At 40.2% G+C, this 19,494-nt stretch overlaps 1 protein-coding gene across 3 annotated transcripts in view; it reads left to right on the top strand.

Annotated features, from left to right (window-relative positions):
* LOC139742639 (uncharacterized) overlaps positions 1–19,494 on the top strand; it is a 156,325-nt gene that overhangs the window by 135,428 nt on the left and 1,403 nt on the right. For all 3 annotated transcript variants that reach the window (XM_071653164.1, XM_071653166.1, XM_071653165.1), the window contains 3 exons: positions 12,482–15,214; positions 17,361–17,523; positions 18,274–18,545. In XM_071653164.1, coding sequence (XP_071509265.1) covers positions 12,482–15,214; positions 17,361–17,523; positions 18,274–18,545 — 3,168 coding nt within the window. The remainder of the gene's footprint in view (positions 1–12,481; positions 15,215–17,360; positions 17,524–18,273; positions 18,546–19,494) is intronic.

The following is a 19,494-nucleotide window of genomic DNA, read 5'->3' as shown; positions in this document are numbered from 1 at the left end:
AAAATAAAACCATATTATAAACAGAGCAGAGAGGCAGGCAATAAAATATTAAATGATTTATCCAGCTATGAAGCTGAATGAATGCAGGGATTGTTGATACTGAAGGGCAGGTGTTATGCATGCATGGTACAAGGGGATATGACTAATTTAGTCAACATTTCCGAAGTTGACCAATCCAGGGTCTATGCAAAGAGACTAACATCACCCTCTCTCTCTCTCTCTCACACAAGGGATGGGGGCCAAATACAAATCTTGAATGAACGAAGATGACATCAGTGTTAGATCTAGAGTAGAGGCAATTTCTTTCCCTGGGACCTAGCTGTCACATCAAACAAGTCCGCAGGAGTTTGTAAACTCTGTGAGCAGAGATTCTCACTGGGGGCTCTTATGTCGTGGCTTCCCCTCCAAATACTTTTATAGTTGCGAAAAAATGCAATTAATCAATATCCTCTCTTCCCATGTATCATATTTATTATATTGGACCTCACCAACTACTGCACTTCTCATGCATTTTGCCTAGACGTGCAAGCCATAAAAAATCTTTGACTATTTTGATGAGAAACAAATCATGTTAGAGCTATAAATATCTTAATCACATTTCCCTAACTTGCTTTCTTTTTCTTCTTCATGTGTTGTATATGATCCTCAATTTGTAGGCCCTATACATTTCCAGAACACCCTTTAATGGTTGTTATTAAATGATTTAATAGTGTACTATGCATACTAGATACACTGATTAAGCCAAGCAATTTTTTTTTTTTCAAAATACTGGTATTGTAAGTTTACAAAACTGTAATGTAGAATGACATATCGTGAGAGCAGAAAATTTTTAGGTTATGCAGGCTTGATATTCTGTAGATTTAGATCTGATTTCAGATTTTGTTTTTCCCCTCAAGTCTGTACACATTTTGCTTTTTCCATGTATCAAAATCACCTGAAAATTTTGATTTCTGATTTTTTTCAACAAACCTCAATATCATCCATGGTTATGATGGCTGGTCACATTTTGATGTAGGGCCTACATTATTTTCTTCAAGATTTTCTCTGATATCTGTTTGAAATACATTGTATGCCATCTCCCTCTTCTCTTGTTTTCTTCACTTTGAAGTGTAACTTCGTCACATGTGAGAAGCTATTTAACAGGCAAAATATATCTGGTATTCTTGTTTGAGGGACAAGTTTAAGAGGAGACGATATATTTTCCCGTGCTCTCTCATCTAAAATGAAGGAATGACAGTAGCAAAACAAAACAAGAGTAATGATATAAACACACTCCTTAAATTACCATCCAGCACATAAGTCAACCCAGTTCTTGACAACCTTTACTATCTTGTTGTAGCCGAATGTAGGCCTTCATGCTGTAAGATGACTTGCTAATGCTATGCATTATCTAATTGAAAAAGCAACCTGTGGCTGTCAGGGAGGCAAGATGTACTCATGGAATAGCCATGAATGGTACTCTAGCTTGATATATAATGTGCACATATAGCCTATAACAAGACTGTTGTGTACTTTAACCCAGCTATTGAGGACAAGTCCCAAGTATATTTGGGCAGAGGACTATGGGAAATGCCTGTTGTAGCAAACTCAGACCATCCTCAAAGGGTTAAAAGCAAAGTCTGTGGCAGAATTTTGTTATTCTACTTGCTTGACTTGGTAAAAATATATGCAGAGTTTATCATAATCATCATTTATTGTGATTTTGACATGCTTTGATTTCATTAGGCATCAGTAAATTCCACTTTGTATTCTCTCTGAGTTAACATTCTTTGTTTTCAAGCCTTTCTTGAGCCCCCCCCCCCAACATCTTTAATCGCAACAAGGAAAGAAAACAATATTTCATGCGAGATTCGGTATGCTTGGAATAATTAGAAATATCCTGTGCCTACTGTAGCCCTTGCAGGTATTTTTAGATGGGAATTACTACAATCATCCCCGGGTTAAACTCAGAAATCACAAGAGGAGGGCTGGATGGCTTAAAAGGGCTATGGGAAGGTCGGCCATTCATGAATATGAAGATTAGCTGGTGATGACAGACTTATCGCCAGTTGACCTTGATACAGCTTGGTACTGTGAGTGATTGTAAAGTTTCTTCCGGCTCTTTCCCACTCCCAAGCCCTCCCCTCCCCCTTCTATCTTTCAGGGGGAGGGGTGAGGGGAAGGGGTGAGAGTCTCTTCGTATTTTCATTGGGAAATCTATTTATAATATGCATTGTGTGCTCTCAGACCATTATATTTATAGTGACCTGTGTCAAAGAACTCCAAAACTAACATACTAACGTTGCCCTCAAGACTTATTGTTTGTAACTGTTTTCCAGTAGAATTGTATATTATGATTTGTTTTTTCATCATTATTGTGTCACTCATTTTCATGTACATGTACATGTTTGTGTAATGATTTTTGTACTTCATAACTCACTTTTTCTACTGCGCCTTGAGCACGTTAGTTATGTGGAATTGGCGCATTATAAGTACCCTGTATCATTATCATTATTATGATTATTATTATCATTATAATTATTATTATTATTGTTATTGTTGTTGTTATTATCATTATTGTTGTTGTTATTATTATTATCATTATTTTATTATTATTATTATTATTATTATTATTATTATTATTGTTATTATCATTATCATTATTATTATTATAATTATTATTATTACTATTATTACTATCATTATTATTATTATTATTATTATTATTATTATTATTATTATTATTATTATTATTATTATTATTATTATTATTATTATTATTATTATTATTATTGAGTGTCCTATCACTTAGTGTCTTTAGTTTTAGGGCAACATAATAGTACAGTGACTGCTCCCAGAGTACTGGCTTGGTTTTGTTGTTTTGTTTAGCACATCAAGATCTCTTTGAAAGGAATGGAAGGCCAGAAAGTGAGAGGAACATACTGATGTTTTGTGATTTTTAACTGCCTTTTTTAAAAGAAAAAATTAACATATTTTTGTGTTGTAATGCATGTTTTTCTTAATATCGTACCTACAAATTGAGGCAGGGTAATCTTGAAGTGAGTGTATAGGACTGAATTGAGTGGGATTCTCATACAGATGTGCTTTCCTGGCCATTGATATTGGAAACAATGCTGCTAGTTTTAAGGATATTATTTTATTTATTCTGCTTAATTGAAGATACAGTATTTATGCAAAAATTGCAGAAGGTTAGAGGAATTGGAGATGGCTGTGGTATTTTTTTCCTGAAGCAGAGAGTTGTTACACTCTACATTAGACAGAAACTAAAACTAATTGTAGATACCATCTGCCAATCAAAATTTTATTTATCATACTCTCATTATACTGTGACATGCAGTATTGATATCAACATTTATTGTAGTTTTAAATAATATTGGATAATGGGGTGGGGGTGCCTTCAATGATGTTACTCTTTGGCACCTGGAAACAAAGTCTTTGGTACACAAAATTTGTCATTTATCCAATGGAATGTCGCCAAAGTCCCTCGTCAAATTGATCTTTAATGCAGAGTGCACCACAATGCTGTCATTTAACACCTAGATCCACGTCAGAGTCGAGACGGGTATTGCGTTCCCTTTTAGTCCAGACCATGTGACTGTTTGCGGTACACATATATATGCGGAATGTGCCACGCTGATTAGAATCACAGTGTACTCTGGGCACTGGAAGTCGCAAATAGATACAGGGCGGAGAGTTCTTGATTTTTGAAGCAGATAATTGAAGAGTTTTCTTGCATTACCATTTACATTCTGGCTTTGATTCCCTGATAACATAATCCTACTTCCATCCTTTTGCTCCATAGTGTTGAAGTATATACAGCATTCCATATTTAAAAATGAATCTTATTTTTAGACGCTCAAAGAGGTCGGTCTGCTAAAACTTACGTCATTGGGAAAGCAAAAACTCAGTCAATAGTTGATTCATTGATAATATTTCAGGTTTTCCTGTCATAGCTGTGTACTACAGATACTTACCGCAATATGAAGCTTGATTAAAAGTACTTGTAGACACTCTTCATTCCTGAATTGTTAGTTTATAGTGATTTATACTCACTCCTAGAGGTAATAAATTCTTTGTTTGTATGTGTGTGCTGTCAGTCTAGTATATATGGCACAGTCAATGAAGAGACTGGTGTTTAATCATATCTCAGTACTTGCATGCCATTAGGATGTGATTGTACTCAATGGAAGTCTATGGTGTGAGGTAAAGGAAGCACAAGTGTTATCAGATGTAGACTGGTAGGGGTGAGAATGGTTCCTAAGGGGACCAAATTTCATATTCCCCAACGCCCTCCACATCTGTCGCTCAAATTTTTGCATTCCTCCTTTCCAAAGGAAGGTGAGCATTGGAAAGTGAAAAACTATATAATATGCACGATCAGCATATTGGAGACAGTTAGAAACAGATGTATTCAGTCATATTATGCTTTGCATGCTTGTCAGATTTTGACTGATATTGAGGTCATCTCCCCAATACCTTTCCTCTCTCCCCCCTCCCCCCCCCCCCCCACCTTCTTGGCAACAGTGACTGAAAGTCCACATTACGAATAGTTTCGTAAGGACAGGGGATTTGCAAGAAATATTAATACACTCTCTTTCAAGTTTAAAGATTTCCTATGTATTTTCCATTCTAAATGTTATTTCTTTTGTTGGTATTGTTGCGGGAAAAATGGGTGTTGTTGCACTGACTACTGGGGGTGACAGGATGTTTACCGAGCGGGAATGATACCCCCAATAGAAAAGCACATTTTCCGCAATGGAAGAGAGATAATTAGTAAGATATAAGGTGCATCAGGTACATTCACACAATTTATTCACCATCACGATGAGAGGGCTGCAACATAGTTCAATCGGAAGAGCGTATGTTCCGGGCATAAACCTGTTATTTTATTGGCAGATACTTCTCGTTGACAACGTACATGATCAAAATGAGTTATGACAGAACTTGTGTAATTACTCTAAGAGCATGACATGACGACTTTCGCTAAAGTCCTTAGATTCAAGAAGTCGCTCCTCGTAAGAAGTAAAGTTCCAGAAGTCCAAAAAGTTACGTCCCTTGCTTAGACAGATCAATCGATATTTATACCTCTATGCTCAATGTATTTCTTTAAACTTACAAAGGTATTCGGGCAATTCAAATTATGCGGAAACTATGAGGAACATAGAATATTTGGGGCGTATACCTTCATATTAGGTAAAACATAGAATTCTTTAGTGGACTATACACAACATAAAATTCCAAACGATGTAATGCGAGGAATGGACAGAATTTACGGAATGTGCAAGGAATGTGTATTTTATCAGAGATTCAGTCTAGAACGGAAACCCAGTTGTTATGGAATGTGCCCTACTTGGTACTTTATGAGGTAGAGTTATGCCAAAAATCCTAGGAGGAGAAACCCTAGAAAGTGTCAACATGGAGGGGCGTGCTTGGCACGTGCGGAACGTAAACATTGACCCCACGAGAATTCGCTGCGGAGGGTGAGTGGTTTTCATCTATAACAAGGCACTTATTGTTCTGCATGGTCAGTGCAGGGAGGTGGGTCCCTGGTCAGTGGTTTTCTGCTTATCCATATTCGTAACACTATCTCCCCTCCTCGGAAGTCGATGCCCCCATCGACAGAGCGTTATTGTTTTGAGGACTTGTGGACACGTTTAGATAGTACTCACTATTGTACCAATACTAAATGAGCAAACCGGAATGCAATTTTATCATGGCGTGCGTGACTAAAAGCTCACAAATAGGCTACATTGTACAAACCTAAATCTTTGACCTAATTATTGTATGCTAGTGCAACAAATACGAAGACGAAATCACAATCATATTAACACAAAAGAATGACATGCAAAACAATGTACATGATATACTCGAATTATTAAAAGATGAGAAAAAGAAAGCAAGATAAAAAGAGGAAAGAATCAGAGGATTCGAGGAAAGAAGAAAGGATAAAATTAAGACAGGGAAAAGGCAAAACATTGACGGTTTGAATAATCATTGTCACGTATGAAAATTTTTCTAATTCTAACAAATAAAGAAACATTAACTTAAATACGACCATCAGGTATAAACTACATAGATGTTGAACTTTACAGTACGAAATTATCGCAGCCTCAGTATAATATTCACTGAACGTCAAAGACACATAAAAACACAAAGCCAATAAGCAAGTAAATTTGAAAAAGAAAACAAACAAATGCATCATAGGGTATACCGAGTGCCACATGTACCGAAATGTTATCCATGAATTTTGTCAGGCGAATGACAGGTAGGCCACTTTCAAGAAGATTGTGTCCAATTGACAGAGTTGTTGGAGAGAGGTAAGAAGAAAGAGAGGAGAAGGCAATAGAGGGGAAACGGAGAACATGGAGCAAACCGTGGACTATAAAAATCGAAACATAATGGTTAACGGGGCACTCGTTTCCCCAAACGCCTAAAAAAACTAAAAAGATAATCGCTACGAAGTCGTAAAATGCGTCTCGCGATAAAACGACACAGGATGTTGGTTGATATATCTTTACCATGACGGACACAAGAGAGCAATAACCATAACCCAACGAATCAACTGTTGAACTACATGGATTACTAGGGATGACCGTAAACCACTAATGAAACCTTCGGTTTTGACATGTTATCTTCATAACATGTGTTCTTCGTCACAAACCAGTCACTTAATACCGTCAAAATTTTGTCACAAACTAAAAAATATAAAACTGTTTTTTTTTTCTTGCCATAACGAAATTATTTTAGCTGTCATCTAACAAATTTCATAGGATCGGGGACCAATTGCGGCCTGGAATTCACGTCCAGCAAAGGCGCCTTTTATCTGAGGCGCAGGGCAATAGCCTCCCTATACCCACAACGTTCGTCAGAAAACGAAAACCATTTTCACTAAAATAAAACTGTGGCGTCTTCCCAAATTTTGTCTGATCAACCTGAAAACAATTTACTCCAGTTAACCAAATTGCGTACATTGCTCTCGTTATATTTCGATAAACTGTTGCGTCATTCATTGTATGCTGTTCCAAGTTGGATCATTGCGGCCTGAAAAACATATCAGCTAAGGCAACTTTTTCGGAGTCGCAGGGCAAATCACCAATGACAACAGCCATATTAGAACAACAATGCGCATAATCGAATTATTCCTTCAGTAATTCTTCACATTAAGGCACCTTTTATCATCATCATCATCTAATTGACAAACCTGGCCAGGGTTTTCAATATGTCTTCATCGTGCCAACTTCACAACATTTCATCACACTATACTACATAAACTATATATTTTTATTTTTATTAACCTCATGCGCATCAATTTCCACGAAATTTCTACAGAATATCGAAACATAACGTAATGCAGGCATTCATAACCAACAGTGAAATATCCCAAATGCCTCCAGCAATTACTGGAGATACATGTATTTCCAAATTGCAACTCTACAACACAAAATTGAGAGTGCAATAATCATTAAAAAAGATAACGGCAAATGACTGATTGTAAAAGATAAAAAAACACCTTTGTATGAAGTCGGGTGAGCTCGTACGAAATCGCAAATCCAATGTGCTACACAATTTTTATTGCGATTCTCAGTTTTTCACGGTGTTTGTTTGTTTTTTTCGCTCATGTGGTGGAATATGGTTGATGTCTCTCGGTTGTCATGGTGATATGTGTCGGGTCTGTCTATTCAACGATGTAATTCCCGTTCAACCAAGATGTCTCAACAGTCGCGATAAAAAACTGTAATCCATTCACGTCCCTGTCAGCGCTGGTCGTACTCGGCAAGCCAGACCCGTAGTGGCTCGGCTGGGAAGTTGTCATCATCAAATTTGTTGCAGTCTTGCCTCCCGTATCATCTCCAAGAGGGAAGTTCCCGCCCCGTATCATGAAATCCTTGAAGATGCGTTGGGCCTTGTTACCTTTGTGTCCCAGCGCGGATTCAATTCTGCCCTTTTCGTTATCTCCGGTCGCAATGTTCAAGAAAACACTTTCGATGACCATTAGTCCTTTCGCCGGTAATTCCATACTTCTTTTGGCATCAGTTGGCACTAGTAAGTAGACTAGGGCTACTATTGCGAGAAAAGTTATGATCTTCATTGTCCTTGGGTAGAGAATTATCATACGCAGAAATTGATTCCGATTTGATCCTCCGAGAACTTGTCAGATACAAAAGTCATAAGCCTTTGCCTTCTCCATTATTGTGGTTTGCTGGTTGTTGGCATTTCTGTCGTTTAACAATACAAAATGTAATCGTTCGACATTTCAATGATAAGAAGCCAGGTGTTTGAATGACACGCAAGTTCGAATCGCACTGCTTCCGTTAATTTTGAGAGAAACAATAAATCCCTTGTTGGTCCAGGCACGTGTTAAAGTCAGCATCCCACTCCTGACACCAGTGTTGCGGGAAAAATGGGTGTTGTTGCACTGACTACTGGGGGTGACAGGATGTTTACCGAGCGGGAATGATACCCCCAATAGAAAAGCACATTTTCCGCAATGGAAGAGAGATAATTAGTAAGATATAAGGTGCATCAGGTACATTCACACAATTTATTCACCATCACGATGAGAGGGCTGCAACATAGTTCAATCGGAAGAGCGTATGTTCCGGGCATAAACCTGTTATTTTATTGGCAGATACTTCTCGTTGACAACGTACATGATCAAAATGAGTTATGACAGAACTTGTGTAATTACTCTAAGAGCATGACATGACGACTTTCGCTAAAGTCCTTAGATTCAAGAAGTCGCTCCTCGTAAGAAGTAAAGTTCCAGAAGTCCAAAAAGTTAAGTCCCTTGCTTAGACAGATCAATCGATATTTATACCTCTATGCTCAATGTATTTCTTTAAACTTACAAAGGTATTCGGGCAATTCAAATTATGCGGAAACTATGAGGAACATAGAATATTTGGGGCGTATACCTTCATATTAGGTAAAACATAGAATTCTTTAGTGGACTATACACAACATAAAATTCCAAACGATGTAATGCGAGGAATGGACAGAATTTACGGAATGTGCAAGGAATGTGTATTTTATCAGAGATTCAGTCTAGAACGGAAACCCAGTTGTTATGGAATGTGCCCTACTTGGTACTTTATGAGGTAGAGTTATGCCAAAAATCCTAGGAGGAGAAACCCTAGAAAGTGTCAACATGGAGGGGCGTGCTTGGCACGTGCGGAACGTAAACATTGACCCCACGAGAATTCGCTGCGGAGGGTGAGTGGTTTTCATCTATAACAAGGCACTTATTGTTCTGCATGGTCAGTGCAGGGAGGTGGGTCCCTGGTCAGTGGTTTTCTGCTTATCCATATTCGTAACAGTATCATAGAAACAAACAGTTTATGAGGTTTGATATAAGCTCTGTGTGTTCAGTGTTTTTGGCAGTGATGGAACAAAGTCGCAAAGCAATTTCAAGGAGCTATACTGTTTCTGGATGCTTCTGCACTGGGTCTAGATTGCAGTAGTTCAGTGTAAATACCTAGACTTGCATCAGTATAACCATGTCATGCAGGTGGATTGAAATGTGTACATGCAGACAGACAAATATATTCACATCAGCTATGACACGTGCCAAAGGATGTCAGCAGTGACTACAAGTCTCAAATAATGTGGTTAGCAGATCTTCAAGAAAAGAATTTAATCCAAAGAAAGGCCAGATAAATGACAGAGACATGATATATCACATGTCAGTAGTGATCAAATCAGGAGCAACTGTCTAAATCTTATATAGCCCTGTCATCATCCTTTCCTATTGATCCGAAGATGGACTTAAAACACTTGCTCGGGGATTTGACCCCGGAGTGAATCCCATCTTCCAATAAAGACTCCTCCCCCAGTGGGCGGGGTTCTGAGGATCGCATCCCTTGATCTCCCATCTCATCCTCCTCCCTAGGAAGGTCTCTCTGCTCCATGTTGGCTCTGTGTCATCCAGATAATCACCCCATCATCTCCCCGAGACATGCCTCCATCCTCTTCAATGATATCAGCTAGGAGCCAAAAGCCATCAATCCCTGGTTGATGTGCAGATTCTCCTCCGCCATAGCCACTCTAAACCTTTCTGTGCTTTCACAGGCATCAAATTATTGTGATGCTGTTATATCTTATGATGATGGTTCTTTAGTGGAAAGTTGGGTTTTTTTTTCCTAATTGATAAAATTACATCACAGCAAAGTTTGAATTTTTCTCTCCAGTTTTTCTCAGAGCATGTCTGGTATTTAAGTCTCTATAAAATGTTACATGACTTTGAAAAAACAAAATATTTTCCAAAAGCACTCTTATATTGCAGTCTCACATGATGTATCACACATGGGTTTTACACTGTGGCACCCATAGAGTTGAAAATGTTGGGATTAAAACATTGTTATAATTGTGTATTGTATGCAAATCAAAATCTTTGCAAAAGTAGTGAATAACTACATGTAGTGAAATGTTTAACTTTTCATACTTGTCTCTCTTGAATATTTTGGCCATCTGATCACATCACAATTGCATGGACATATTTTGACCATCCCCTTTTGGGGACTCAATAGTTCGCACACAAATTGTATTGTGAATGGAATGGAAAACAACATGTTTTGAGTATTTACAGATCTTATTCCCATCTTTACCATTTTTTGAATTATTTGTAGAGTGTGTGATTCACTGAAATTGTATGTCGTCCAAACTAGGGTACGTTTGCGGTTTGCTCTAGGCAGGGAAACTACCACCAGTGTGTTGCATTGTGATCTTTTGTTATTTTTAGCAACCACAGGGACAATGCACATTGACAATTGTTTCGATTCTTTTTTTTCTTTTTTTCGATGAGGGGCAGTATTTATTTAGCATGCATGCCATCTGGGTGTTTGCCAACACCCAAAAAAGGACAGTGGTTTCTGACGTACTTCATGAATGAATTGTGACTGTGGCCTTCGTGACTATCCCCAAATATCTGATTTATTCTCGGAATGCTGCAGTAAATGCGGTAATGACCCAAGTTCATTGCATTCAACAGAATTAGATCAATTTCTGGATTGTGATTTCCCAGGATGTCATCCACAATAATGCTGGACGTTTTTGTTTTTGTTTTCTTGCATACAGAAAGCATTCATTGTGTGTGTGTGTGTGTGTGTGTGTGTGCGTGTGTGTATGTGTGTGTGTGCGTGCGTGTGTGTGTGTGTGTGTATCACACTTGATTTATTTTTACATCTTTGTTGACTCTTTATGACTAAGCTCATGTGAGATAATTAAGAACAGAAGATCTTCATCCATGTGTGAACCTCTTTATGTGGTGCCACTGAATGGTAGCAATCATATTAACACATTCTTGGCCCACGTGTGTGAAAGTTTCAGCCATGTTATGAAAGACTTTCTCATGTGCTGATTCTATAAGCACTACCTAATTAGTGCACAATATTTGGTCTATCTGCATTTTTGAATAAATCAGATTTTTTGTTGTTGTTGGTAGTTTCTCTGTTGTAGGGACACTTCGCAGCTTCCTTTCAAGGATTAGTTTCTTTTATTGTGTAGATATTTTCAGAGTCCTCCTTATCTTTGATGCATTACCATTGATTTATTTCTGAATGAAAACATTAAACATTTATAATTCTTTACGAGGGATATTCTCAATGATGTCCATATGTGCCTCCCCCCCCCCTTTTCTGTGCCAGGAAGTTTCCTGCCAAACCAAATTTCATGTTGCCATGTCAGAGCACAGAGGGCTTGAGAATATTGTGTTATCTCTACCTCTTGCTGAAAGTATTTACCACTAGTCTGTCATCTCTGAAACAGGAACTGTGGTAATTTCCCCTAAAAAACCTGCTGCTTGGTCATGGACTTCAACAACGTGCACTCAAATTCCAGTCCCCATAGGGTAAGGCACTGCTGCTGGAATAGAGCCGTGTCATCGAATGGTTAACAGTGGGGGAAATGCCTATGTTACCTCATCATTCCCAGGTCCCGCAAATCGATCTGCGCTTGGGATGACACAGACCAAGACAAAAGAACCTTGGAGACCCTGAGCCTTTCCTTTCGCAGGAACCTCGAGAAAGCTTGTGCCGAATGTTGTGGTCGTATTACCCCGCGTGCATTCCCCACTTTCTGTTCTCGCTATGAGTCACTGGCGGGACGGGAACCACCCCTAGCCTCCAGTGTGCGCATGTTTGTTGCTCAGAATGCGAGGGAAGAGAATGTACAATGTGATTGGAGGAACATCCGCCTCATCTGTACATCCTACTTGCTCATACTTTCATAGCATGTTGCAAATACTTTGAATATTTTGTGACTCGCAGATTGAATAATGGAGGCCCAAGTTATGGTCAGTCACACTGAATTCATCACAGTAGAAAACCCTATCTTTAATGTGTCTCAGTCAATTTTCTTTTTTTTTTTTGGGGGGGGGGTAATTCATGTTCTCTGAGTTGACATGGATTTCATGTTAATGATACATGATTAATAAGTTTGCTATGCAAGTCTAACTGTTTTGTGTGTTTTTGTCTCATACCTCCAGATACCGGACATTCCCAAATTTGAGGAGGCAGACACAGACCCCAAAGCAGGAACCAGTGCAGAGGGTGCAGACATGGAAGCAGCTGCCTCTCTGGAGCCACGGCTCTCCTCGAGCGCAACTGACACCAACGACGTGGCCGAACACGACAACCTCTTTGACCTGAGTGGTACAGCTGCAGATCTCGACCACACCAACGACGAGTTCGAGAACAATGAGCGGTTGATGCAGGAGGAGGAAGAGAGATTGCACAGCCAGGAGCAAGTGGAGGTGGAGGACATCTTTCAGAGTGATCAGGAAGGTGCGGATCCAGAGGCCTTTGCTCCTCCTGAAGCAAACGGAACCCATAATGAGATGGAGGACATTTTTAAAGATGATGTCAAAAATATGAGCCATGACTTTGAGCCAATCTTCCAGACAGAGATGCCAGACTATGACCCAGTGGAGATGGATAGCAGGGACACGTTGAATTCACACCCCGAAATGAGTGTGGAAGACCTCGACACAGAAGGAGACGTCCCGGCAGATGCTCAAATTGGTTGCCATGCCAACGACTTGCCATTTCCTGATGTGCCGAGCAAGAGTGATATTGTGCTCGACTGGGAAGAGGAGGACAAAGCAGTCTCACCCACCCCACCCTTGGGCACCGAGACTCCAGCTGTTGCACCTCCCTCCCTGCTTCCGCAGCAAGATGATGAAATCGACGAGGGGGAGGTAGCAAAATTTGTGGAGAACATTTTGATCAGCTCAGCGAGGGAAGTGTACAGCGTGGACAGTGAGCAGGAATGTGCTGATAAAGTTGAGAGTGAGCCTGTGGAGCAAGAGAGTGCAGCCGAAGCGATTACCCTTGAGACAACTGTTGAGTCAGAGCATGTATTGTGTCAAGAAAAGGGGCTAGAAGAGGCTGTTGTTCATGCTGTCTGCGAGCCAGAGGAAAAAGAAAGTTTATCAGTCAGTGTAGACGCATTGTTACCTGAAAGTGTCGTCAACAGCAAAGTGAGCACAGACACGGAATGTGATGAAGACAAAATGGACTCTGTGCCTGTAGTTCCAGCTAGCAGGGAAGATATCACAGCAGAAGAGGCACCCAAAACAAATATTGTCGAAACTCTGGACATCAAGGACCCAGAGAAGCAAACTTTTGATTCCCCCTCTGAGGCCGAGCCAATTGCAGTAAGCCCAAAGACTGCTGAATCACATGAGAGCCCATCACGCAAAATGTCTGTTCCTAAACCAAGGGACATAAGGAGGGACTTGAGCTTCTTTGGCTCAGGATCATCATCTGGGAAAAGCTTCATGTCCAACACTCTACCAAGGGTCAGTGTTCTTCCGCGAATCAGTACCACATACCAGCGGAAATCACCCATATCTCCATCCAGTGACATGGACAGCTTTGATAAGAGTACAGAGGAGCTGCCAACGATACCGAAACCAGATTTGAGTGCTAGTAAATCTCCTGTCATTGCAGAGCTGGATGCTGTGGAACTCCCACACATCGAAACGTTATCAACAGCACCAGTAGTGCCGCCAGTGAAAAGTGCAGAATCTGTTGTGCCCGTTTCTGAGACGAAAGTGGAGTCTTCCCCAACAGTTATGTCACCCATCTATGCATCTGCCGGAGATACACAGGAGCCAATATATCTAGACGGATCAAGCCCAGATGAAATCGAAGCCATCTTCAACAAAGATCCGGAGGAGGAGAAGCCTGCCAAGAAGAGTATGGGCAAGAGCGATGTCTTGGCTTCAACCAGAGTGCGGAAGGTGTCCAGGAACACCTGGAAAGGCCAGGAGGAGTTCCAGAAGTCCGTGGAGAAGTCAAAGATTATCCTGGATGAACCTCAAGCAGCTAGTCTGAGACGGTATGAGGAAAGAAAGAAGCAGCGGCAGGGGGCATTCATTCGATCGAGGCAGGATTCCACATCTGAGGCCGAGTCGGAGGGGAGTCAGTCGTCGACGCCGCGCACCACTCCCAAGATGCCTGATGTAGTCCAGTCTGGGGAATCCGGAGCCAGAGATGGAGAGGCCCAGTCAGAAATTGTACAACCCAAACTGAACATGAAGTCGGTGCGCTCCCTCTGGGAGCAGAAGGCGGCAGAAGTAGAGCAACGAAGACGCTCCCTTCAGACAAAGACACGCCCCGTGTCACATGGGGAGAGGGCGAGATCTTCGTCTACAAGAGCAATCAATAAGTCATCTGATAACATTGACTCTCTGGATGATAGCATAGAGGGGAACACATCATTCTCTTACGATGGTCTCTCGGATGATAGCTCCTCAAAGAGAGAAAGTCTGATCGAGCGCGATATCCGCCTCCAAAAAGAACGAGAGAGGGAGATATCCAAGGAGAGGGAACGCCTCCGTTCAGAGTCCACCTCATCCAGAGATGAAAGCCAGCCTTCAGAGACGTCAGAAAACCCCGACGATCAGGTGGTCGACATTGTACGGGACACGGAAATGAGGAGGGATTCCGATGACGGGAGGTCGTCGCCGAGCCAAAGCAGTGGCTACACGTCAGGTCGGTCCACTCCCTCCATGCCAGCCGATGATATCCTCAAGATCAAGTCGGGTAAGGGTGGCAAGATGCCTGACTTAAAGATGTCCCTCTCTCCATCCGACCCAGATGCCCAATCAAACTACCGGGAGTACCAGAAGATGCTCCGTGGCAACAAGGCCGATGGCAAGTTCTCCAAGAGTGCAACTTTCCCAAGGAGAATGGAGAGCAACTTTGAGACACAGGTAGAGATTTTTTTTTTCACCATTTCAGAGCATCTCATCATATTTGATATCTGTGTTACTGTAAACCTCTCTTCCTCGTATTTTATTGTTCTAGTAGTTCATTTGTCAAGTTATTTTATTCTCGTAGATCATGTCATAGATACAAGTATACAACTCTGCCTTCTCCATATTATGTATTATGTCTTCTGCTATCCTGAGACTGCATACTAGTACATGTACTTCAACATACTCAACACATTCCCTATACTCTTATTTTCTACCCAGTACATTCATCCAGAACATCATGTATTTTGTTGCCCTTGAGAGATTATGCTTTACAAGTTCCAGTCTGTGCATAGTAGTGCATAGTAGTATTTACAGTTGTATGTCATTGTAACAATATTCATAACTTTTCTGTCCACAACCTTTGTACTAACATATCATCTTCATCGCACTTGATTTTTAATTGCTTCCAAGCAGCTGGAACGTTCATGTAAGCCTGCATTGCCAAAATTAAAACTGCAAAGCTTATATTTGAATAAGAGTGAGGTGAGAGCTAAACATGTTTACCTTTTTCAACAAAAGCAAATTAAGGATAAAACTGCTATTAGCCTGTCCTGGGCCCTGTTTTATCAAAAGATTTCAAATTTCCTTACCACACAGGCTGCCATAGACTTACAGCTGAAGTCAACTTTATAATCAATTTTAACTCTGTATGAAACAGGGCCCTGTACTTTTCCAGAAGCCACAAAATTTGTCAAAAATGTAATCTGTTGGAAGTCTGTGCATGTGCTTAATTGATCACTTTCGTTTTTCACTTTGCAAACTTAGTTTGGTATATATTTCTGCATGATTCTGGTTTGTTTTCCTGTTCTCTTGCATTTCTTTATTCTTCTGTTAAATCACAAGGAGAGCTAGGGGGAAATTGCTGATGTTGGTGTAGAGATTAGCATTTAATACATTTTTTTTTTTACTTCTTCCCATCAGTATGAAAGCTTGTAAAACTTTCTAGTCTGATGGTAATTTCTTGGCAGTCTTATGTCCAAAGATGATTGTTGTGCATGTCACCCTGTAAGCCTCATATGCCATACAATATTGGGCTCTTCTATGTATCATACGAAAGGAAAATTTACTCCTGACGGAAATCATGATTTTGTGGGCAACACCGGTGAAAATCAAAGCAACAGAGCAACAAATGTGAAAGCAAAGAATGAAATTGTGACTGAATCCATAAGTCATGTATTTGATATTCACAAGATTGTTTCAAAGGGATTGTCAAAAAGCATTTTATCAGAATGTTGTATGCATCCATATTTATTTTGTACAGAGGAAGAAGGTAAGGTAAGGGATATATACAATAATGTATCGTTCTCTTCAAATCTTGAGTGTAGTCATGTAGAATATATACATGTACCTGTTGAGAATGTATAGAATTAGGTACATGCACGAAACAAAGAGTGCAAGATTGTATTGTACATAATAGTATTAAAGCTATGATATGACATTTTGCCAAGGTTTCCATAGAGATACATATTGGGTATGAACATTATAAACACTAGAATGCTCACACTTGTTTATGTTTTTTTTATCGTCCAATTTGACTCAGATGTTTCTTATGATGTCAGCAGATGTGAAGTAAATCCTGCACATAGCCAGCTCTTGATTATCCAGATATGATGTTGTTTGTCTGAAATGTGAAATGCAGAAATGTGCTTGTTCACACTTGCGCAGTAGTTTGTCTGAAGAGTAGAATGTAGATACCTGTTGTATATACAGATATGTAGTATGCTTCTTCAAACTGACGGGGATTATGTACACAGGGTCATCTCATTTTTAGGTAAAGGCTAGCATGTGTCTAGAAGCAGATACACATTGTGCACATGCATAAAAAGGAAAAACAAAACAAAACAAACTCATTAGTGCTAGCAATAAATGCCAAACACCAGTGCTGGGCTTATAGACCAATATTAGAAGCTTCTGTGGAGCATGTTCACATTGCTGTCCCTTCACTGATGAGTTAGACACACCAATCCTTTCTATCGACAATGTAATCCTATAGTACTTTTCTACGGCCTATAAACTATACTGCAGGCAACTTTTTCACAACCACACACTGTGACCTGTATCATTCTATGTTTGATGACAAATTTCTCCTCTTTTTCAAAAGGCAAGCTCATCAGGTTCTCTGGCAATCAGCGTGGGCGACGTCCCTGACGTGATCATGGTGGATGGTATGAACTCCTCAACGACGACATCGGAGAAGACCAGGAAAACCAGCATCGTACAGCAAGGCATCAAGCTATCGCAGACACTGGAGAAGAAGAAAGTTGGTAGGTTTCTCAGGAGGCAAGCGATCTGCCTTTTGTGGTAGATAATTACCATACATACGACTTTAGAAAAGCACATTTAGACAAACTGTGAAAAAAAAAGTTCATGATTAATTTTCTGCACCAGGCCAATTTTTTAGTGAATCTCACATGGTAACAAATTGTTGGATATGATTTTTTTTGTATATGATTCATTTTGCAAGTTTTTATGTTCGTGATAGATCAATATTTCAATGATTTACATACAATACATTTATTTCATATGGTTTTACGTGGAACTTATCTCCTTTGTTGTTAGGTTTTGTGCATTGTATGTTTCAAGTATGTCATTCCTATTTTTTATTTTTATTTTTTTTTCAAAGAAGAAGGAAAGGGTTGCTGTATAGATGTTTGGAATATTTTAGATCTCAGATGAGTTTTTTTTTGTGTATTTCAGACTAGTAATGGTTTAATTTAGGAATAATCTTGGGAAAATGGAGAGGATGTACAATATGATTACAGCATGTAAAAACATCACTGACAGCTATACTGAATAAATCTATTTATAAAAAAATAAAATATGCAAAGGTCAATAAGGAAATACAAAGAGTTCAAACAGTAAAAATAAGCAAACTGAAAGTGAAACCAGCGCTTGAAAGCAGCAACATTAAATAGAATCAGTGTGGAGCATTTGAGGAACTAGAGGAAGACCTCATCGCAAGAAAATTGTTGCTATGACGACTGTGCTGTCATCCCTTTGTTTCCCCCGTGCAGCTAAACTGGAGTCCAAACCTCGCCGCTCTCTCATGGACATGGAGATCCAGGCGCAGCGCGAGAAGGAGGAGGCATTCCGGCGGGAGCAGCAGACGAGGAAGCTGAGCGGCACCACGTCACCGCTGCCCTCCCCCTCCCCACAGGACGAGGCCAAGCCGGAGTCGACGTCAGGTTCGACGTCGTCGTCCTCTGCCACCTCGCCGGCGACAACGCCTCAGGGTTCGCCCAGGAAAACGTCCGTCTCAGGGCAACCTGCTAAGTCTGTCTACAAGGTGAGCTGGGGGAGGGATTGATGGTCGATGTCATTAGAAGGCATCATGGGGAAAAACATCAACCGTGACAAGGAAGAGATGTAAAGAAGAGGCTTGTCTCAAAGAGCACATGTGACCGCCCATCTCAAAACCCTCAAAAACTAGCAGATTAGGATTCTCTGTAATGGACCAAAATATATCATTTGGGTTGACCAATTCAAATTTTGTGATACCTGGGAGAGTACCATCTTAACTCTACCAACTGTCAAATTTAGCAACTTAAAACAAACCCGAAGTCGAGATATTAGCAGTTTTTCTGGACCATATTTTTTCAGACAGGCGCTATTTTCACTAGACTCCAGAATACTGTATACGCCATATATTTCGCGAGTCTAAATTTCCGCGAATCGGGAATGCCGGACAATTTCGCGAGTGGTTGAATTTGCGATCATAGAGTCGTGTACTGAACGGAGAAATGTACACGCGTACGTCACATCCACATTGGGATCAGAGTCAATATTTTCGCGTCTCTTTAATTTCACGAATGGCACCTGACTCGCGAAATTCGTGAAAATAAAAACCTCGCGAAATATTCGGCGTATACAGTATGCTTTGATTGACACGTCCGCACAGCACGCCTCGGTGACCCAATCTGTAAAATCCCCTTTTCTCCCTTTTCTATGAAACTGCACCTCCTAACTCTCATATTTCAATCACCTTTTGGATGGGTTAGGATGGACCAATTCTAACAAGTTACATAATCATCATTTCAAGGCTTAGAGGGTATTCAAAACTATGTAGAAAAGAGAAATTCACTTTGTAGTACCTTTTGCAGGTTCTAAGCTTGGCAGTTACATAGGAAAATAGAACAGCAGTACATTCATATCTTAACCATTTTTTTTTTTCTCATTTGAAGCAAGTGGATGTTGCTTACACCAAATTGTTTTGCAGAGTAATGAAATTCCTGCTG

This window comes from Diadema antillarum, unplaced genomic scaffold, assembly GCF_040938485.1.
Source record: "Diadema antillarum isolate AM-2024a unplaced genomic scaffold, OU_Dant_1.0 seq00001011_RagTag, whole genome shotgun sequence".
NCBI lineage: Eukaryota > Metazoa > Echinodermata > Echinoidea > Diadematoida > Diadematidae > Diadema > Diadema antillarum.
The sequence above is the reverse complement of the archived record's forward strand: the minus strand, read 5'-3'. Positions and strand labels throughout refer to the sequence as shown.